Genomic DNA, 23,327 nt, shown 5'->3' with positions numbered 1-23,327 from the left:
TTTGCCTTATTGATTATTTTCTGCACCTGTTCATGACACTTTAATGATCGATGTACCTGAACCCCGAAGTCCCTTTGGACATCCACTGTTTTCAACTTTTTACCATTTAGAAAGTACCCTGTTCTATACTTTTTTGATCCAAAGTGGATGACCTCACATTTGTCTACATTGAATTCCATTTGCCACAGTCTTGCCCATTCACCGAATCTATCAATATCACTTTGTAATTTTATGTTTTCATCTACACTGCTAACAATGCCACCAATCTTTGTGTCATCGGCAAACTTAGATATGAGACTTTCTATGCCTTCATCTAAGTCGTTGATAAATATTGTGAATAATTGAGGCCCCAAGACAGATCACTGCGGGACTCCACTGGTCACATCCTGCCAATGTGAGTACCTTACCATTATCCCTACTCTCTGTCGCCTTTCGCTCAGCCAACTTCTGAACCAAGTCCGTACTTTTCCCTCGATTCCATGGGCTTCTATCTTCGCTAACAGTCTCTGATGTGGGACCTTATCAAATGCTTTCTGTAAGCGCATATAAATAACATCCATTGACATTCCCCTGTCCACTACTTTAGTCACCTCTTCAATAAATTCAATCAGGTTTGTCAGGCACGACCTACCTTTCACAAATCCATGCTGGCTCTCTCTGATTAACTGAAAATTCTCGAGGTGTTCAGTCACCCTATCCTTAATTATAGACTCCAGCATTTTCCCCACAACAGATGTTAGGCTAACTGGTCTATAATTCCCTGGTTTCCCTCTCTCTCCTTTCTTAAAAATGAGAACCCAAGACAAAAAAATCATAAAAATGAACATTCAGGAATTAAAATGTGCATAAAACAGACAGCACACATGTGCATGTCAGAACTGCATAATTACCCAACGGGAAAGCTGAATTGTTCCCTGAATATTAAGTATTTAGTGGCAAGAAGTTTTAGCCTGCACTATCATTAAGCATTATGATAGTCAATACAGGTTTGGCGCACTTTGTTAGCAACTTAAGATGCCTGAAGCGACCAGATCTTGTGGTACAAATCACATTAGTACATTTGTTTCTCATTGAATTGGAAATCGTTAGCTAGATAAAATTTTAAATCTGTTCCCTCGATCTGCGTTATCTTTAATTTCTAATGTTGGAAGCTAGCTCACTTTTTGCTGAGTTTATTTGCAAAATGAAATGATTACATTATGTTAAGGTTAGATGGTTCAAGGTTGCCATTTTCCTCACAAAGGGCAAAGAGCATTCCACATGTCTTCAGTTTGCTTTACTATGAAATGATCATCACTGTAGTTCAGCATATTTCCATTCCACATGCCTATGCCACGAAGTCTCAATTTCTTCATGATCGCAGACTTAATTGAAATGCTCTGCGGATCGTCATACCAGACCAGATGATAAGTATTGTTAACCTGCCATAAGAAAACAAAAGAGAGTTACACAGATAGGAGCGAGCGGTTTAGGTCAATGCACAGTTCGAGACACAGTGCTGAAAATCTTCAGCAGCTCGATTTAAAATGCTTGCATGAAAAGACGAGCTCAGGTGGGCTGAGGAAAAGAAAGGTAAAGAGGTGGATTGTTCCAAACCTTAGTTGAAACGGATTGTGAAAAGCACTGTAACATTACATGAACAGCCACCCAACCTCAAACAGACCATCGTTCGCAGCAAATTACCTAGCTTTCAGGAGAACAGCGTCCACGACACCACACAACCCTGCCACGGTAACCTCTGCAAGACATGCCAGATCATCGACACAGATACCACCATCACACGAGAGGACACCACCCACCAGGTGCATGGTTCATACTCCTGTGACTCGGCCAACGTTGTCTACCTCATACGTTGCAGGAAAGGATGCCCCAGAGCATGGTACATTGGCGAGACCATGCAGACGCTGCGACAACGGATGAACGGACACCGCGCAACAATCGCCAAACAGGAGGGTTCCCTCCCAGTCGGGGAACACTTCAGCAGTCATGGACATTCATCCACCGACCTTCGGGTAAGCGTACTCCAAGGCGGCCTTCGAGACACACGACAACGCAAAATCGTCGAGCAGAAATTGATAGCCAAGTTCCGCACCCATGAGGACGGCCTCAACCGGGATCTTGGGTTCATGTCACGCTACACGTTACCCCACCAGCGAACAAATGTTATCTGTTTTTAATATAATGGGTCATTTGCTGGCTCTCTCTGCCTTCCGGATGTTTCTGCCTCTCTCTGTTTTTCTTCTCTGTTTTTTTTCCCTGTTTGTTTTTTTGTTGAATGTGTATTCGGGGGTTCTGCAGGTGACACCTCTCTGTCTGAACACGGTGATTGCCTTGGCAACGGGCAGTTGCAGGGGCAGTCTGTAAACACCATGTATTGTTCTATATGTATAAATGCGTAGGCTTCAAGGAGCTCCTGAACATTTACCTGAGGAAGGAGGAAGTCTCCGAAAGCTTGTGAATTTAAAATAAAATTGCTGGACTATAACTTGGTGTTGTAAAATTGTTTACAATTACATGAACTGTAAGTAATCTGTAAAGTGTCTGAGTACATTTACACATCACACCTGATTAGGAATCAAAATAGAAACTAATTTTAGAAAGAATCTGACCACTGAGCCTTCACGATGATAACAGAACATCGAATCTGAATAAATGTCAACTTTTTGAATTCTTTAAATTACTAAAATTGGAAAAATCAATGAAAATGTTGTTCTAAAAATGACAGCGTGGGATAGAGTACAAATGATTTAATAGGTTAATGTCATCATTAAAATATCGTGAGACTGTTCACTGATTGAATTAAGCGTTCATCCGTTAACATCCCACAGCTTAATTTCAAGTCAGTGATATAACGATGTTACTGCACTTCAAAGTAACTTATTGTGAGAAGCACTTTGGGACGATTCAGAGAGACAATCGATAAAGCACAATATAAATGCCATTCTTTAACTTTTACTGACACCGGCTTTTTATTTCCTACCTGTAGTGTAGAGATTTTGTTTTTAAAATTCCAACGTTTTGTCATTGTGGACGAACTTTCTGTTCAAACAACGAAGCTTTGAAAATGAGCCGAAGTTCCTCCATGGGCTTGACATTTAAATACAGGTGTCCTGACAGGAAAGCATCAAAAAGAGGATCTCCGTCTTAGATTCAAGCCAAATTGCCCAAACTGTCAGACTGTTGGATTTCATATCAAAAATTAAGCTATGTCAAAACAATGCTTCACATTCAAGCACACATTTCTGAATATAGTGGATTAGCTTTGCTGAGGCTGCAGAATCATAGAATCATAGAATGGTTACAACACGGAAGGAGGCCATACGGCCCGTCAAGTCCGTGCCAGCTCCCTGCAAGACCAATCCAGCTAGTCCCATTCCCCCGCCCTAGCCCCTTAGCTCTGGAAAGTTTTTCCTTTCAAGTACTTATCAAATTCCCTTTCGAAAGTTTATTTTGATTCGTTCATGGGATGTAGGCATCGCTGGCAAGGCCAGCATTTATTGCCCATCCCTAATTGCCCTTGAGAAGGTGGTGATGAGCCGCCTTCTTGAACCGCTGCAGTCCGTGTGGTGAATGTTCTCCCACAGTGCTGTAGGTAGGGAGTTCCAGGATTTTGACACAGCGATGATGAAGGAACGGCGATATTATATCGAATTCACTTTTGAAAGCCACTATTGAATCTGCTCCACCACATCTTCAGGCAGTGCATTCCAGACCACGACCACTCGCTGTGTAAAAAAGTTTTTTCTCATATCACCTTTGGTTCTTTTGCCAATCACCTGAAATCTATGTCCTCATTCTTGACTCCTCCACCAATGGGAACAGTTTCTCTCTATCTACTCTGTCCAGACCCTTCATGATTTTGAACACCTCTATCAAATCTCCTCTCAACCTTCTCTGCTCGAAGGAGAATAACCCCAGCTTCTCCAGTCTATGCACGTAACTGAAGTCCCTCATCCCTCGAATCATTCAGATAAATCTCGTCTGCACCCTCTCTATGGCCTTCACAACCTTCCGAAAGTGCGGTGCCCAGAACTGGCACAATGCTCCAATTGTGGCCGAACCAGCATTTTATAAGTATTCATCATAACCTCCATGCTTTTGTAATCTATGCCTCTATTTATAAAGCCCAGCATCCTGTATGCTTTCTCAACCTGCCCTGCCACCTTTAACGATTTGTGCTCATCAACCCCCAGATCTCTCCCTTCCTGCATCCCATAGTTTATATTGCCTCACCTTGTTCTTCCGACTGAAATGTGTGACTTCACACTTTTCTGCGTTGAATTTCAGCTGCCACGTGTCCGCCCATTCCACCAGCCTGTCTATGTCCTCTTGAAGTCTGTAACTGACCTCCTCACTGTTCATTACACTTCCAAGTTTTGGGCCATCTGCAAATTTTGAAATTGTGCCCCTGCAGCTCCAAGAAAATCCCAGTCCATCTTTTTTAACACTCAAATCAATTAACTCATCTGGATGCTGTGCAACATATGAACATAAGACACACATTTAAAGCGCAGACGGGATCTCAGTTTAGCGTGTCATCTGAAAGATGGCACCTCCGACAGTGCAGCACTCCCTCAGTACAGCAACTTAGAAAAATCCAATGCACAGTCCAGATGTCAATTCAGATGCAACAAGGCAAAAGATTATGGTGTTCGATTGGGGAAAAAATGATTTGGGGGAAAATAGAAAGAGATAGATGACTTGCAAGTCAGAGTTAGCATTGGCCTCCAGAGAAAACAATTTTCAAAAATAAATAGGATAAACCAAGGTCTGATTTAACTCAATGTGGAACATTCTATCATTTCAAAATAATCTTTTCAAATTACTCAAAGTAACAAAATATTGCAATCGAAAGGTGGAAAACACGATTTAAATGTTACTGCTGAAAGCTCAAGCATCACAGCCTTTGACTGCAGTGCATCAAGTATCTCAGCAAGATTTGGCCAATGTCAATTAGACATGTGACTAGGTAGAATACAGTAGGTCGAGAGTGTGTGGTATTTGCTACTGTGCAGTTTTCTTATGTACAGGGCACGCTACCGTCAATCTTTTGTGTCAAATTGATCATCAAATGGGAGACAGGGGCACACATTTCACGAACCAAACAATCGCTAATTTTCACAGGAGGGTCAATATGGGTTGTGTAAAGTGATCTATTTGAAAAGACCACAGCTCGGAATTGATTTGGTGCTTTGTATGTCAACTCCAATTTTCTTGGCTATTCTCCAACTACACACATTTTCTACTGTATAAACTGTACATTCTGAACTTTGCTGAATCCTGTACACAGAGAATATTGAATCGTGAAACACTGCAATGTTTGCATTCTGCAAAGAATGGACAATGCACAACTCTCCATTGTGTTTTGATTGATAGTCTTACCATGTAGATATAATACGGGGCTTTCTGCTCATCATCCCAATATCTGCCAGTAATTGATTTGTGCACGTGCTGTACGATCTCTTTGTATGGGACCTGACGTCCAGCTGCACCACTGCAAGGGGCACCTCGGGTAGCAATCTTTTCCAATACACACCTACCACCCTGAAAAGTACGAAAGGATGAAAAAAATAATACTTGTGAATAGAGTTACTTTGGTAATTTCAAAAATGCAGTAACAGCATGACTGATCTCGAAGTGCAAAGGCTATGAGGGACAATTAGAGAAACATAAGCTTTACAATCTCGAGAGGGATGAGTTTCAGGTGAACTGACTTCACTCTCATTTCTTGTGCAATGCAAACAAATAATTTCCTCAGAAAAGGGAATCAATGGGATAGTTTGCACAGCAACAAGGCAACGGTTTACTAAAGTTAATTCTCAATAATTAGGATATCTGAAAGCCAGATAATGACAACACCTTACCTCAAACAACTGCCTGCAAGTATAGTCATAACCATACCAAGGAACTCCCAGCACAAGCTTTCTGGAATCAATACCCAGATTGATATAAGCGGAGTAACCTAAATGGGGAAAATAATAATGAGGGTCCTAGATTCACATTGATATCGGGCAGGTAGACCCTGAACCAGATGGTCTTATTGTACATACCTGATAAAGTCTGGTAATAGGGAGCATTTGGCTTTGAAAAGCAAATGTCCCACATTTGACTCTGCATATCATAGGACATCACAAATAAAAAGTCACAGGAATTTGCAATTCTCAAAAAGTCATAGCATCGGCCATCAATGCAGTCTGGAGACCAAGGCACGTTAAATGTGACCTAAGGGCCAAAGAGTAACAAGAAGAAGTTAGTTTCATCTCATACCTTATGTTGGATATCACTAGTAGTTATATGGTTTTTATATGCACTCGCACATGGTCCATGGGAGCTGTGAATTTAACAGGTTAGGAGTTCGACAGTGTTCATGACTGTATAAAAAGGAACAGGATAAAGTTGGGGCAAATAGTGAGTTAGAATTAATAGGATCCTCGGTTATCAAATATTAATCAGGTTCAATTCCCCACTGCTCACTCACCTTCTTCCTCCAATTTTCTGTCAGTTTTCTCTCCTCCTCTTCAAAAGGCATTAAGTTGTGACCAAACTGCAGTCCCAAAAGGGCCAGCCCCACTCCAATACCGAGTCAAAGTGCCCAAAGTTTGTTTGCACGAGGCCAGACATTGAGTGCTGGCAGGCTATTTGACTGTCGGGCCGAAGGTCAAGAATTAAATCACTGCAATCTGAGTTAACAAGTTCTAAGAACATAGGAACATAAGAAACAGAATCTGGAAGAACGGGATATGACGCTAGTAAGAACGGGATATGACGCTCGACTCATCGATCGACAGTTCCGACGGGCCACAGCGAAAAATCGCATAGACCTCCTCAGGAGACTAACACGGGACGCAACCAACAGAGTACCCTTTGTCGTCCAGTACTTCCCCGGAGCGGAGAAACTACGCCATGTTCTCCGCAGCCTTCAACATCTCATCAATGACGACGAACACCTCGCTATGGCCATCCCCACACCTCCACTACTCTCCTTTAAACAGCCACCCAACCTCAAACAGACCATCGTTCGCAGCAAATTACCTAGCTTTCAAGAGAACAGCGTCCACGACACCACACAACCCTGCCACGGTAACCTCTGCAAGACATGCCAGATCATCGACACAGATACCACCATCACACGAGAGGACACCACCCACCAGGTGCATGGTTCATACTCCTGTGACTTGGCCAATGTTGTCTACCTCATACGTTGCAGGAAAGGATGCCCCAGAGCATGATACATTGGCGAGACCATGCAGAAGCTGCGACAACGGATGAACGGACACCGCGCAACAATCACCAAACAGGAGGGTTCCCTCCCAGTCGGGGAACACTTCAGCAGTCAAGGACATTCAGCCACCGACCTTCGGGTAAGCGTACTCCAAGGCGGCCTTCGAGACACACGACAACGCAAAATCGTCGAGTAGAAATTGATAGTCAAGTTCCGCACCCATGAGGACGGCCTCAACCGGGATCTTGGGTTCATGTCACGCTGCACGTTACCCCACCAGCGAACAAATGTTATCTGTTTTTAATATAACGGGTCAGTTGCTGTCTTTTCTATGTTTCTACCTCTCTATCTCAGTTTTTTTTTTGTTTTTTTTTGGTGATTTCTATATTCGGAGACCTTGCAGGTAACACCTGTCTGTCTGCACACTGATTGCCTTGGCAACGGGCAGTTGAAAAAACTGTCTGTAATCGCCAAGCATTGTTCTGTGATTTATAAATGCGATTTCATTTCGAGGATTTCATTTCCAACAACGTTCACCTGAGGAAGGAGGAAGCCTCCGAAAGCTTGTGAATTTAAAATAAAATTGCTGGACTATAACTTGGTGTTGTAAAATTGTTTACAATTGTCAACCCCAGTCCATCACCGGCATCTCCACATCATAAGAAACAGAAGCAGGAGTAGGCCACATTGCACCTTGAGCCTGCTCCGCCATTCAAACAGATCGTGGCTGATCTTTGACCTCAAATCCACTTTCCTGCTCAATCCCCATATCCCTTGATTCCCCCGAGAGTCCAAAAATCGATCTATCTCAGCCTTGAATATACTCAACAACTCAGCATCTACAGCCCTCTGGAATTCCAAAGATTCACAACCCTCTGAATGAAAAAATTCCTGCTCATCTCAGTCTTAAATGGCCGACCCCTTACCCTGCGACAATGCCCCTAGTTCTGGACTCTCCAGCCATGGGAAACAACCTCATAAGTCCCCTCATAATCTTATATGTTTCAATGAGATCATCTCTCACTCTTCTGAACTCCAGAGAGTATAATAGTGATCCAAGATGGCGTACAGTGTGGGGAAATGTGAGGTTATTCACTTTGGTAGGAAGAACAGAAAAACAGAATATTTTTAAATGTTGAGAAACTATTAAATGTTTGTGTTCAGAGAGACTTGGGTGTCCTCGTACAAGAAACACAAAAAGTTAGCACGCAGGTACTGCAAGCAATTCGGAAGTCAAATGGAATGTTTGCCTTTATTGCAAGGGTGTTGGAGTACAAAAGTAAGGAAGTCTTACTACGATTGTACAGGGCTCTGGTGAGACCTCACTTGGAGTACTGCGTACAGTTTTGGTCTCTTTATCGAAGGAAAGATGCACTTGCCTTCGAGGCGGTGCAGCGAAGGTTTACTGGATTAATTCCTGGGATGAGAGGGTTGTCCTATTGGACATTCAAATTCTTGTTTGACAGATGGGGATAAAAGGTGAGTTCTTTCACACAAACTTTTGGCTGCGAGATCTTTGTGTTTTCACTGAAAATTCTTACTTTCCACTCACAGTTCTCCTGTTCACACATATTGAACAACTATTCGGACCGCCTCAAACTCACACCATCAGGATGGGGAGTGCCATGGCTCCATTCACCACTACATCCGAGGACGAGTAACATCATCAGCCTCACCACTCCTCCCTGCACAAAACAGTCCTACAACTACACATACACCCACTGTTGCTGCTGCTGGTGACCTCCTCTGCCACCTTGAGCCAGGCTTTCTTGGTGGCAGAGGCAGGGCACTTCCTCCTGGAGTGAGGCACCATTGAACCGTTGAGCAGCCTTGCCCCTGTGCTGCTCCATTGTGGTTTCAGGATCTTTGCTCCAGCAAAAGCCTTTGGTGCAATGGCCCTTTGAATCGAGCTCCTGCAGCTGACAGCCCGTGATGGAAGTGCGCAGTCCGCCCGCTGCGCAGCTTTCTGACGGCAAATCCGTAATCCACGTTAAGTGGCACCAATTGAATTGAGATCGCGTGGGAAACGGACATCTTTTATTGTTCGGGTTACCCACGCGCCCATTCACACCCCCGACCCCCCCACCACTGCCATCTCCCCTCCACACTAATATCGGAGCCTTTTATCCTCCTGACAGCTTACTTTCCCACCTCGCTTTGTGTCATCAGCAAACTTGGACAATCAGCACAAGGTTGTGAATCTTTGGAAATCTCTAACCCAGAGGGCTGTCATGTGCAAACTTCTCAACAATAAAAGTCTCCTTCAAACATTACCCAATAAAAATGCAGTGAGTGATTTCTTTTTTGGCCACTTAATGGTCCCTTTATTTCAAAGTAACTCCTTGGATGTAAACTGTGGGACATTTCTGAAGGATGTTTTAGGGCTCTACATTAATCCAAGTTTTTCTTCCCCTTAAGAAGGGTTTTGACAGTAAATAAGGAGAAAACCTTCCCAGTGGCAGGAGGGTCAGTGACCAGAGGACACAGATTTCAGGTAATTGGCAAAAGAGCCTGAGGTGAGATGAGGATTTTTTTTTTACGCAGTGATTTGTTATGATCTGGAATGCACTGCCTGAAAGGGTGGTGGAAGCAGATTCAATGGTAACTTTCAAAAGGGCATTGGATAAATACTTGAAGGGAAACAATTGCAGGGCTATGGGGAAAGAGCAGGGGAATGGGACTAATTAGATCGCTCTTTCAAAGAGCCGGCACAGGCACGATGGGCCGAATGGCCTCCTTCTGTGCTGTAACATTCTAAGAACCGATGTGAAAATTACAGTTCGAACAATGCTGGTCCGGGAAGCCGGGCCTCGAGACACTTGTATCATTCTGGGCTACAAGTGGTGCAGCATCAAGTTTGCTGTATATCCAGTTTAAACTGATTCAATCTAAAATTTCTAACCTCAGCAATGGTCAAAGCAGCTTTGGAACAAGATGATGCACTGATAAACAGCAGCTAAAAATCATGATTTCAATTCACTTATCCAGAAAAATATCAATGGTCTTTACAATTAAGTAGAAACTAAATTGCTTATCCCCATTTAATAAATAACGGCTCCTTTACCTGAGACCCAGGTATTAAATTGTTGAACATCTCCGTAGTTTCGGCAACCAGTTGAGATATCCACAATTTGGTGACAGAATTATTTTCAGCAGAAAACTTCAGGTCCAAATTGATTCCATCCATAAATTGTCTTTTTACAGAGTTGACTCTGTGATTGATCCATTTTCTTCGGCGATTTCTGTCCATAATGTCTTTGTATGTTGGAACTCCTGGTGAACAAACAATGTCCATTTATACAGAAATAAAAACAGAAAATGCTGAAAATACTCAGCAATCCGGGCAACATCTGTGGAGAGAGAAACAGAGTTAATGTTTCAGGTCGATGACCTTTCCTCAGAACTGGAAGAAGTTCGAGATTGAACAGTTTTTAAGCAAGTGCAGAGGCAGAGAAAGGGGGGGGTGGGGAAGGAAGGGGAGGGGACAAAAGAACAAAAGGGAAGGTCTGTGATGGGTGGAGGGCAAGAGAGATCAAATGACAAAAGGGATGATGGTGCAAGTCAAGGAGGGTGGGAATGGGACAGGTAAAGAAACAAAAGATGGGTCTCGAGGAACGGTAACTGGTAACAGCAGAACCAACACCAGCTCCTGCTGTCCGAAAAAATGGGAGGAGTGGATATGATCTGAAGTTATTGAAATCACTCTTGAGTCTGAAAGGTTGTAAGGTGCCGAGTCGAAAGGTGAGGTGCTGTTCCTCTGGCTCGCTCGCTCTCTGTCTGGCTCGCTCTCTGTCTGGCTCGCTCTCTGTCTGGCTCGCTCACCGGCTCCCTCGCTCTCTGGCTTGCTGGCAGGCTGGCTCGCTCGCTCTCTAACTTTCTGCCTGACTGGCTTGCTCACTCACTCTCTGTCTGTCTGTCTGGCTGGCTCACTTGCTTTCTGTCGGTCTGGCTGGCTCGCTCTCTTGTCTGGCTCGCTTGCTCGCTTGCTCTCTGTCTCACCCGCTCACTCGCTCTCTGTCTGTCTGGCTCGCTCGCTCGCTTGCTCCCTGTCTGTCTGGCTCACTCGCTCGCTCTCTGTCTGGCTCGCTCGCTCTCTGTCTGTCTCGCTCGCTCGCTCTCTCGCTGCCTCACTCTGTCTCTCTCTATCTCTTTTGCTAAGTTGACATTGACAGCATCTGGACAAATTCTGTATCAATTCTGTTTTCATGATATATTTCATATGCAGATGTGGAAGGATAAACTAGTTATTTCTTTTATTACTGAATTACATGATCTAATTCAGAAGCTTGATTTGCGTAGAAAATTTTGGATGCTTCGAATTAGAATTTTTTTTTCATTTCATTTTCTCTGTGGTCTTTGCCGCTGCCGTTGATTTGAGATTAAAAGGTGATGCTTGACTTTGATTAATTTGACAGACTCATGTATTCAGAGGTTAGAGGTCTAATTAATGGAGGAGTGACATTAGAGGAGAATTAAAATCACTGGCAGCTGGTCATAAAATTTTGCATTTGTGACTTGGGGCAAGGGAGTGGGACTAATTGGATAGCTCTTTCAAAGAGCCGGCACAGACACGATGGGCTGAAGGGCCTCCTCCTGTGCTGTATCATTCCATGAACTTCATTGGAACAGTGTAAGGGGCCGAGGACAGAGAGGTCAGAGTGGGAGTGGGACAGAGAATTAAAGAGGAAAGCGACCGGAAGGTCAGAGTCACGTTTGCGGACTGAGCGGAAGTGTTCAGCAAAGCGATCACCCAACATGCGTTTGGTCTCCCCAGTGTAGAGGAGACTGCATCATGAGCAGCAAATACAGTACACTATACAATCATGGAATCATAGAATGGTTATAGTACAGAAGGAGGCCATTCAGTCCTTCGAGCCTGTGCCGGCTCATTGAAAGAGCAATCCAGTTAGTCCCATTTCCCTGCTTTTTCCTCGTAGCCCTGCAAATGATTCCCTTCAAGTATTTATCCAATTCCTTTTTGAAAGCCATGATTGAATCTGCTTCCACCATCCTTTCAGGCAGAGGGTTCCAGATCATAACGACTCGCTGCGTAAAAAAGCTTTTTCTCATGTCGCCTTCGGTTCTTTTGCCAATCATCTTAAATCTGTGTCCTTTGGTTCTTGACCCTTCTGCCAATGGCAACATTTTCTGTTTATTTACTTTATCTAAACTCTTCAGGATTTTGAACGCTTCGATTAAATCTTCTCTCAACCTTCTCTGCTCCAAGGAGAACTCAATTGAAAGAAGTACAAGTAAATCGCTATTTCACCTGGAAGGAGTGTTTGGGGCCCTGGACGGTGGGAAGGGAGGAGGTGAAAGTGCAGGTGTTGCATCTCCTGCGCTCGCACGGGAAGGTGCCGTGGGAAGGGGAGTGGGTTTTGGGGATGATGGAAGAGGGGACCAGGGTGTCGCAGAGGGAATGGTCCCTTCAGAATGCTGAAAGGGGGGGCAGTTGAAGATGTGTTTGGTGGTGGGATCACGCTGGAGGTGGTGGAAATGGCAGAGGATGATACATTGAATATGGAGGCTAGTAGGGGTGAAAGGTAAGGACAAGGGGGACCCTATCATGGTTCTGGGAGGGAGGGGAAAGGGTGAGGGCAGAAGTACGGGAAATGGGATGGACATGGTCGAGGGCCATTAACTGCAGTGGAGGGGAATCCTCGGTTGAGGAAAAAGGAAGACTTATCGGAAGCACTGATGTGGAAGGTGGCATCGTCAGAACAGATGCAACAGAGACGGAGAAACCAGGAGAATGAATAGAGTCCTTACAGGAAGTGTGGTCAGAGGTAATCAAGGTAGCTGTGGGAGTCAGTAGGCTTAAAATAGATGTTGGTTGACAGCCTATCCCCAGAAATGGAGATAGAGAAGTCGAGGAAGGGAAAGAGATGGACCATGTGAAGGCGGGAGAAGGTTAGAAATTGGAAGCAAAGTTGATTAAATATTCCAGTTCAGGGCGGGAGCAGGAAACAACACCGATACAGTCATCAATGTACCGGAAAAAGAGGTGAGGGAGGAGTCCTGAGTGGGACTGGAACAAAAGTATTCCACACATCCGACAAAAAGGCAGGCATAGCTCGCCCCCGTATGAATTCCCATAGCAACACCTTTTATTTGGAGGAAGTGAGTGGAGTCAAAGTAGAAGTTGTTCAACGTAAGAACAAGTTCAGCCAGGCTGAGGAGGGTGGTGGTGGATGGGGACTGATTGGGTCTCCGTTCAAGGAAGCAGCGGAGGGCCCGCAGGCCGTCGTGGTGAGGGATGGAGGTGTAGAGGGACTGGGCATCCAGGGTGAAAAGGAGATGGATAGGGCCGGGAAACTGGAAACTGTTAAAGTTACGGAGGACATTGGAAGAGGAAGAAATAAATTCCGTGGGGCAAGAACAGGCTGAAACAATTGGTCGACCGGGGCAGTCCAGTTTGTGGATCTTGGGCAGTAGGTCGAAGCGGGTTGTGTAGAGTTGGGGGACTATGAGGTTGGAGGCCATGGGGGGAAGATCTCCAGAGGAGATGAGGTTAGTCATAGTCTGGGAAAGTATGACTTGATGTTCAGCGGTGGGGTCATGGTCCAGGGGGAGATAGGAGGAGGTGTTGGAGAGTTGCCATTCAGCCTCTGCGAGGGAGAGGTCTGTTCACCAAACTACAATAGAGCCGCCCTTGTCAGCAGGTTTAATGACAATGTCAAGGTTGGAACTGAGAGAACGGAGTGCTGCAAGTTCAGATGGAGGTCGATTTACAGAGCATTTACAGAGCATCATTCACAGAACATTGTGTCCAAAGACACTTTACAGGACAGAACTGCCAACATCAAGTAGGAAGTAGTAGAGGAAGATTTAGCTAGAATTTGCATTCACATAGTGCCTTTCACATCCTCAGGATGTCCTTAAATGCTTCATAGCCAATTAATTATTTTGGAAACGTAATCACTGTTGTTTTGTAAGGAGATGTGGTAGTTAATTTGTGCCCAGCAAGGCCCCACAAATAGGAAATTAGATAAATGGCCAGTTAATCTGTTTTGGTAATGTAGGTTGAGGGATGAATGTTGTCCAGGACACCAGGAGAACTCCCTGTTCTTTGAATTGTGCCAATGGGGTCTTTTACATCCACCTGAACAGGCAGGTGGAGCCTTTGTTTAAGGTCTCATCTGAAACACAGCACCTCTGGCAATGCAGCATTCCCTCAGTACTGCACTTATGTGTCACGTCCTGGAGTAAACCCAAAACCTTCTGACCCAGGAGGAGAGACACAGTGCTACCACTGAGCCAAGCTGACACTTGAGGGAAGTGACCAAAGGCACAGTCAAACAGGTCGGTTTTGATGAGGCTTTCGAAGATAGGAAGAGAAATAGCAAGACAAAGAAGTTGAAGAAGAAGAATCTGGAGTTCAAGACAGTAACAGCTGAAGGTTCTGCCATTGATGGTGGAAGAGGAGAAATCTCAGTCGCCCAGAGTCGGAAGAATGGAGCGTGTGTGCTGGGCTCTGGACGCAATTGGGTCGGGCTTTCATTAAACTGCATTCTTCATTCTAAATCCTGGCATCAGTGGCAGACTGCTGCTGTGCCAGGGAATAAAAGTTCCACCTATCTATTTATAGGTTATTAAAAACACTATGTCCTGTCATCTTTCTATTCAAAAATTCTGTGTCAACACTATCTTTTGTTTTTCTATTTTAATTGTGTTCCCATCCAGTGACGCCCGTCCTGTCACCTTTATAATAGGATTTTGCCCATAATGTGGCCTGTGGTGATGCAGTTCCACACTACGGCCACCAAGTGATGGTGTGGAACAGATTTCTCAACCTGCAGCTGAAACTGTTTTTCATGGACCATGTTTTTCCTCAGTAACTGCAATATTCAATTTACAAAATAAGAGTTTCTAAAATAAAATACAAATTCAAAAAATGACATTTCACAATCACATGTTTATATTTATTCACCTAATTTTCTTTCAGTGTCTTTGCTTGAAGTGAAGACATTGAAGACAAGTGAAGTTTTTATTTGAAGGCCTCAGCCTGTCTCCAAAGCCTGGACATATCCTTCTCCCTCATATACTTCTGCAGCTTCCCCTTAAATGCATCCATGCCATTTGCATCAGCCACTCCATGTGGTAGCAAGTTCCACATTCTTACCACTCACTGACGAAAGAAGTTTTTCCTGAATTCCCTATTGGATTTATTTGTGACTATCTTATAGATTTGGATTACCTCTAGTTTTGGACTCGCCCACAAATGGAAAATTACAAACATATGAACATACGAGAGCTGGAGTCGGCCATTCGGCCCCTCGAGCCTGCTCTGCTATTTGGTAAGATCATGATTGATCTGATTGTGACCTCAACCCGACTTACCTGTCTACCGACTATAACCTTTGACTCCCTTGTTAATCAGGAGTCGATCTAACTCGGCCTTCGAAATATTCAATGACCCTGCCTCCACTGCTCTCTGGCAAGGGAGTTCCACAGATTCAGGACCCTCTGAGAGAAAAAATTCCTCCTCACCTCCGTCTTAAATGGGAGACCCATTATTTTTAAACTGGTGGCCCCCAGTTCTAGTATCTCCCACAAAGGGAAACCTCCTCTCATCATCTACCCTTCTAGTCCCCTCAGGATCTCATATGTTTCAATAAGATAACCTCTCGTTCTTCTAAATTCCAGTGTATGCAGGCCCAACTTATCCAACCTTCCCTCAAAAGATAACCCCCTCATCTGAGGAATCAGTCGAGTGAACCTTCTCTGAACTACGTCCAAGCAATTATTTCCTTTCTTAAATAAGAAGACCAAAACTGCACACAGTATTCGAGATGTGGTCTCACCAATGCCCTGTACAACTGTAGCAAAACATCTCTGCTTTTATATTCCATTCCCCTTGCAATAAATGACAATATTCCATTTGCCTTCCTAATCACTTGCTGTTTCTGCATACTAACTTTTTGTGATTCATGTACTAGGACACTGATTCCTGTGGCACTCGTTACATCTTGCCAATTCATAATTTTAAATACCTCTATCAGATCACGTCCCAGCCTTCTCTTTTCCAGAGAAAAGAGCCCCAGCCTGTTCAGTCTTTCCTGATAGTTATACTCTCTCAGTTCTGATATCATCCTTGTTAATCCTTTTTGCACTTTCTCCAGAGCTTCGGTATCTTTTTGTAATATGGAGACCAGAACTGTGCACAGTCCTCTCAGTGTTTTCCAACCAAGGACCGATACAAGATGAACATAACATCTCTGCTGTGAATTATTTTCCTCTAGAAATGAACCCCAATGATTTGTTTGTGCTTTTTAAGGCTTTCTGAACTAAGCATTTCTGCTTAAATGCTCCAGGCAAGTACAGAAGATCGGAATAGGGCGACGATGAGGGAAGCGGTGGTTCGGGCACCTAACTTGCAGGAACATGTGAGGGGTGACGGACTGATGCTTCCAAAGATGTCAATAGCAGTTTGGGTCGCATTCCATTAGACCCCCCTCCTCCCCAACAAGACATGTTAGACCCTCCATTCCCCGATCTCCCCAATACTGCCAGATCCCAGCAATCCATGACCATCTCCTGAGTCCTTGCTGGATCCCACAATCTGCCTCCTCAGAATTCTCCCCCTCCCCCACTCCTAGATCAGAAGACTCCCGCTCAGTGCTCACGAATCCAGCAAGTTTGGGAGGTGAAAAGTAGAATAAAAATACATCACCAGTCAATCTCCCATGGCAATGGACAAAGAGAGTCCAGACTTGTGTAGTATTCAGACGAAGCAGGATTGGAGTGTGGGGGATAATTCAACCAGGGTGTTCAGATGTAACTCAGTCCCCATTGTGAAATCATGAATTTTGTCCTAATATTTAATATAATACTTTGATCAATTGTAATTTTTATTTAAATGGCAATTTGAGTGGAAAGATGCAAAACAGAGGTGCTACAGTGCCACCACTGGTGGGGAGGATGTAATTACAGTGCATCAAGTTTACGGAGACAGTTCCCATTATTAATGCGGACAGAGGAATTTATAAATGGAAAAATTTGCCACAAAAGTGTGAAAAACTTGAGAACAGAAAGTAAGGTTTTGTTGACAGGAGGTGTGTGTGGATATAAGATTTTTCATATGCTATAGATGGAATGTAGAATCATTTGCGAGAGCTGCACTGGAGCTGGAGGGGAATTTCAGCACTGTAATGTCAAAAATAGCAATTCAAGGCTGTGCACTGAATGTCCTTTTATGTGGTTCTCAATAATACAGCTTGCATTGGAAGACAGAAGGACATTTGTTTTTTCTGTGATAAAATTACTTACCTCTCAGGACAACTCGAACTTGATTCGCATGAGCATAACACAAAAGCTCAGGATCGTAAGGTCCAAAGGCTGCAATAGTCGTGACCTTAGACCAGTCATAATACTTCCAATCCTTTCCTCCAACATCAAAGACAAAGACCTAGTACAAAATAAAGCAATCAATTGCAGTAATGAAGGGCAGAAAACTGCCATTTAAAAATTTATATTTTCACAATCATTGGCCCAGATTTTGTTGACAAAATAACGGTGAGGCTAATGGTGCTCGTTTTATTTATGTGTGAATGGTACAGCAACTTCAGGCGAGGGGCAGATAAACTCTTTTTTCAAGGGACTTTCGTGTTACAGTTTAAAAACTTTTCCATTTTAGGTACCTGGTGTCAAATCAAGCATTTCTACCATGAGACCAGCAAGACTAGATCAGAATATAGTTCCCTCGAAAGAGAAACAGCCCATACTGCACCAGTGTGACATTTTTCCATTTCCCACACCAACCATCCTGTGTTCTCAAATGAGACTGCCTGTTTAGTGCTGCAGTTTAGTTCATCACAGTTTTGTGATTTGGGCCCTTTGATTTGGACTGAGACTATCAAACATGCATCATTCAAGCTGGCACTTTTGTGCAGTAATGAGAGAGTGCTGCATTGTTGGAGGGGTTGTCTTTTGGATGAGATGTTAAAGTGGATCTAATAGACCACTGGCAATATTGAAGAGCAGGGAGTTCTCTTGGTGTCCTGGCCAACACTTTTCTCTCAACCAACATGAGCAGAAACACATTAACTGTTCATTCATGCAACTTGCTGTTTGTGGGACCTTGCTCTGCACATATCAGCAGAATTGTATTCCAGCACAATCTGTAACCTCATAGCCCGGCATATTCCACTCTCTACCATTACCAACAAGCCAGGGGATCAACCCTGGTTCATTGAGGAGTGCAGAAGAGCATGCCAGGAGCAGCACCAGGCATACCTAAAAATGAGTTGCCAACCGGGTGAAGCTACAACACAGGACGACATGTATGCTAAACAGCGGAAGCAACATGCTATACACAGAGCTAAGTGATTCCACAAGAACCAACGGATCAGATCAAAGCTCTGCAGTCTTGCCACATCCAGTCGTGAATGGTGGTGGACAATTAAACAACTAACGGGAGGAGGAGGCTCTGTAAATATCCCCATCCTCAATGATAGGCATCTTATAACACCAGGTTATAGTCCAACAATTTTATTTTAAAATCACAAGCTTTCAGAGATTATCCCCTTCATCAGGTGAATGAGTGAAAGATTCTCAAATCGCATGAGACAAACACGGGACGCAACCAACAGAGTACCCTTCGTCGTCCAGTACTTCCCCGGAGCGGAGAAACTACAACATGTTCTCCGCAGCCTTCAACATGTCATCGATGATGACGAACACCTCGCTATGGCCATCCCCACACCTCCACTACTCGCCTTCAAACAGCCACCCAACCTCAAACAGACCATCGTTCGCAGCAAATTACCCAGCTTTCAGGAGAACAGCGTACACGACACCACACAACCTTGCCACAGCAATCTCTGCAAGACATGCCAGATCATCGACACGGATACCACCATCACACGAGAGGACACCACCCACCAGGTACATGGTTCATACTCCTGTGACTCGGCCAACGTTGTCTACCTCATACGTTGCAGGAAAGGATGCCCCAGCGCATGGTACATTGGCGAGACCATGCAGACACCGCGACAACGGAAGAACGGACACCGCGCAACAATCACCAGACAGGAGGGTTCCCTCCCAGTCGGAGAACACTTTAGCAGTCAAGGACATTCAGCCACTGATCTTCGGGTCAGCGTTCTCCATGGTGGCCTTCGAGACACACGACAACGCAAAATCGTCGAGCAGAAGTTGATAGCCAGGTTCCGCACCCATGAGGACGGCCTCAACCGGGATCTTGGGTTCATGTCACGCTGCACATTACCCCACCAGCAAAAAAAGAAAAAAAGTTATGTGTTTTAATATTCCCTCTCTCTCTCACTGCCATTTGGGTCTCTTTCTTTCTGTCTGTACAATTGACACAATGTATATCCAGTGTACTGGGACGTGCTGTTCTCTGTGACTGGCCTGTTTGAACAACAACGACACCTTTTGATTGGTGTGATGCTGTCCCAGCCTAATATAAGATATGCAATTTGAGAATCTTTCACTCATTCACCTGATGAAGGGGATAATCTCCGAAAGCTTGTGATTTAAAAATAAAATTGTTGGACTATAACCTGGTGTTGTAAGATTCCATACATTTGTCCACCCCAGTCCATCACCGGCATCTCCACATCATCCTCAATGATGGCAGAGTCCAGCACGTGAGTGCAAACGACAAGGCATGAAGCGTTTGCAACCATCTTCAGCCAGAAGTGCCGAGCAGATGATCCATCTCGGCCTCCTCCTGATATCCCCACCATCACAGAAGCCAGTCTTCAGCTAATTCGATTCACTCAACGTGATATCAAGAAACAGCTGAGTGCATTGGATACCTCAAAGGTTATGGGCCCCGACAACATCCTGACTGTAGTGCTGAAGACTCGTGCTCCAGGACTAACGATGCCTCCAGCCAAACTGTTCCAGTACAGCTACAACACTGGCAACTATCCAACAATGTGGAAAATTGCTCAGGTCTGTCCTGTCCACAAAATGCAGGACAAATCCAATCCAGCCAATTACTGCCCCATCAGTCTGCTCTCAATCATTAGCAAAGTGATGGAAGGTGTCGTCGACATGCTATCAAACGACACTTACTCACCAAAACTTGCTCACCGATGCTCAGTTTGGGTTCCGCCAGGACCACTCGGCTCCAGACATCATTACAGCCTTGGTCCAAACATGGACAAAAGAGCTGAATTCCAGAGGTGAGGTGAGAGTGACTGCCCTTGACATCAAGGCAGTATTTGACCGAGTGTGGCACCAAGGATCCCGAGTAAATTTGAAGTCAATGGGAATCAGGGGGAAAACTATCCAGTGGCTGGAGCCATACCGAGCACAAAGGAAGATGTTAGTGGTTGTTGGAGGCCAATCATCTCAGCCCCAACACATTGCTGCAGGAGTTCCTCAGGGCAGTGTCCAAGGCCCAACCATCTTCAGCTGCTTCATCAATGACCTTCCCTCCATCATAAGGTCAGAAATGGGGACGTTCACTGATGATTGCACAGCGTTCAGTTCCATTCACATCCCTTCAGATAATGAAGCAGTCCGTGTCCGCATGCAGCAAGACCTGGACAACATCCAGGTTTGGACTGATAAGTGGCAAGTAACATTCGTGCCAGATAACTGCCAGGCAATGATCATCTCCAATAAGAGAGAGTCTAACCACCATCCCTTGACATTCAACGGCATAACCACCGCCGAATCCCCCACCATCAACATCCTGGGGGTCCATTGACCAGAAACTTAACTGGACCAGTGACATAATTTCTGTGGCAACAAGAGCAAGTCAGAGGCTGGGTATTCTGTGGCGAGTGACTCACCTCCTGAGTCCTCAAAGCCTTTCCACCATCTACCAGGCACAAGTCAGGAGTGTGATGGAATACTCTCCACTTGCCTGGATGAGTGCAGCTCCAACAACACTCAAGAACTCCACACCATCCAGGACAAAGCAGCCCGCTTCATTGGTACCCCATCCACCACACGAAACATTCACTCCCTTCCCCACCGGCGCACAGTGGCTGCAGTGTGTACCATCCACAGGATGCACTGTAGCAACTCACCAAGGATTCTTCGACAGCACCTCCCAAACCCACGACCTCTATCAGCTAGAAGGACAAGGGCAGCAGTCACATGGGAACAACACCACCTGCATGTTCCCCTCCAAGTCACACACCATCCCAACTTGGAAATATATCGCCATTCCTTCATCATCGCTGGGTCAAAATGATGGAACTCCCGACCAAACAGCACTGTGGGAGAACCTTCACCACACGGACGGCAGCGGTTCAAGAAGGCAGCTCACCACCACCTTCTCAAGGGCAATTAGGGATGGGCAATAAATGCTGGCCTTGTCAGCGATGCCCACATCCCATGAACGAATAAAAGAAAATTGCCGCTGAGTTTGCCGACAACACTTCAAAAAGTAATTCATTTCATGTGAAGTTCTTTGGGACATCCTGAGGACATGAGGTGCTCCATAAATTCAAGTTTATTCATTCTTGGAACCAACAGACAGAGGAAACTTTTATCCCACCCATCTGTCAGAAGAATGTTTTGTGAGTGGGAAGGTGGGGGAAGTGGGATAAAAGCAGAATGAACACATCGAGCCTGCAGGTTATATTGGTGGTGCTCTTGTTGCTGCCACACTGCCCACTTAGTAACATTGCTCTGAAGTAAATACTGACCTCATCAATACAGTCAGCAGTTACAGAGTCATTTTGCAACCTATGTATTTTTTTAAAGATCTGTTACGTTGTATTCAGTTTAATCGTGGCCAAGGTCCCAGTTTTACAATGAGTGAAAAAGTCAAATATAATTTTTATGACATGAGATTCCAGGATTTTCAATATTCTGTGAAAACCACAAACTGGTGACCTCAACCATGGTATTAGACAGACACACTGCAGGAGTTAGATCACACATCATTTAAGACTCTGCACATTGGAGAAATATTTTAAAAAACACATTTTATGAATACTGCACTTCTTAAAATATCTTTGCACTGCTCAATACTACGGTTGGTCTTATTTTATACAAACTGTAACTATACCAACATTAACACTTTAACATACGGATTATAATATGATACACTTTGCATTTCAACAATAATCGGACAATCCTCCCCCCAACTATCCCCATCCCAATAGCTCCACCTGTCCCTCACCCTGACCCACACCCCTCAGACTGTTCCTGACATTTGGACCATATCAACGACCCCTCTGCAGCCCATCTCTCACCCATGCTCCAGGCTGGAGCTCTCTGTTCCACCGCCGGCCCCGAGCCCTGCGGATGCTCCCTCCACCCCAGTCCAGCACACACCCCCAATCCAACGAAGGTTGTGCCCCTCAACCCAACTCAGCCCAGCCCGTGTCCCCCAACCCAAATCAACCCAGCCCATGACCTTTAAATTCACCTCACTCCCCAGGCACCTTTGACTCCAAACACCCACCCCCGGCCGCCGAACACCCACCCCCGGCCCCCCAACACCCACCCCCGGCCCCCGAACACCCACCCCCGGCCCCCGAACACCCACCCCCGGCCCCCGAACATCCACCCCCGGCCCCCGAACACCCACACCCGGCCCCCGAACACCCACCCCCGGCCCCCGAACACCCACCTCGAACTCATGCTCCACGGTCACGGGTTCGCACAGAGCCCGATCCGAACATGGACAGCCGGACCCAGAGCCGGAGCAGACCCACAGCACGAGCACGACCAGGGCCTGCACCAATTCCAAACTCCAGCGCATCCTCTCCGCCTGAGCTCTGCCCGATATGAAGATCCACCAGATGCAGCAAGATCATTTATTGAAATCCACCCGGATGTGACTGATGATGACACCTCCTGAGTCTCTCTCTCTCTCTCTCTCTGTGTTGGTGGATGTGGCAATAGTGAAATGTTGTTACAATCTTCATACTCTGAAATGCAACATTTAAAGGGATGTTCTCTTCTCCCCCTTCCTCCAAATCTTGGCAACAGCAAACAGAGAAACTAATAAAGGAAAAAGAAAGAACTTGCATTTTTTAGCGCCTTTCATGACCTCAGAATGTCTCAAAGTGCTTCATCCCTCTCCATGACCACAGTTTGAGGCTGAACCAGACCGTTTGCAAACTTGGAGTCCTATTTGACCCTGATATGAGCTTCTGACCACAAATCC

At 45.1% G+C, this 23,327-nt stretch overlaps 1 protein-coding gene across 1 annotated transcript in view; it reads right to left on the bottom strand.

The window, feature by feature from the left end:
• The window catches only part of LOC137325599 (di-N-acetylchitobiase-like), a 39,529-nt gene extending 16,610 nt beyond the window's left edge, over positions 1–22,919 (bottom strand). The window contains exons 1-7 of the mRNA XM_067990865.1: positions 22,788–22,919; positions 17,492–17,630; positions 10,287–10,495; positions 6,051–6,222; positions 5,865–5,962; positions 5,383–5,544; positions 1,240–1,421 (exon numbers count right to left, since the gene is read on the bottom strand). Coding sequence (XP_067846966.1) covers positions 1,240–1,421; positions 5,383–5,544; positions 5,865–5,962; positions 6,051–6,222; positions 10,287–10,495; positions 17,492–17,630; positions 22,788–22,919 — 1,094 coding nt within the window. The remainder of the gene's footprint in view (positions 1–1,239; positions 1,422–5,382; positions 5,545–5,864; positions 5,963–6,050; positions 6,223–10,286; positions 10,496–17,491; positions 17,631–22,787) is intronic.
• Positions 22,920–23,327: the final 408 nt, after the last annotated feature.

Source organism: Heptranchias perlo, chromosome 9, assembly GCF_035084215.1.
Source record: "Heptranchias perlo isolate sHepPer1 chromosome 9, sHepPer1.hap1, whole genome shotgun sequence".
Classification (NCBI taxonomy): domain Eukaryota; kingdom Metazoa; phylum Chordata; class Chondrichthyes; order Hexanchiformes; family Hexanchidae; genus Heptranchias; species Heptranchias perlo.
The sequence above is the reverse complement of the archived record's forward strand: the minus strand, read 5'-3'. Positions and strand labels throughout refer to the sequence as shown.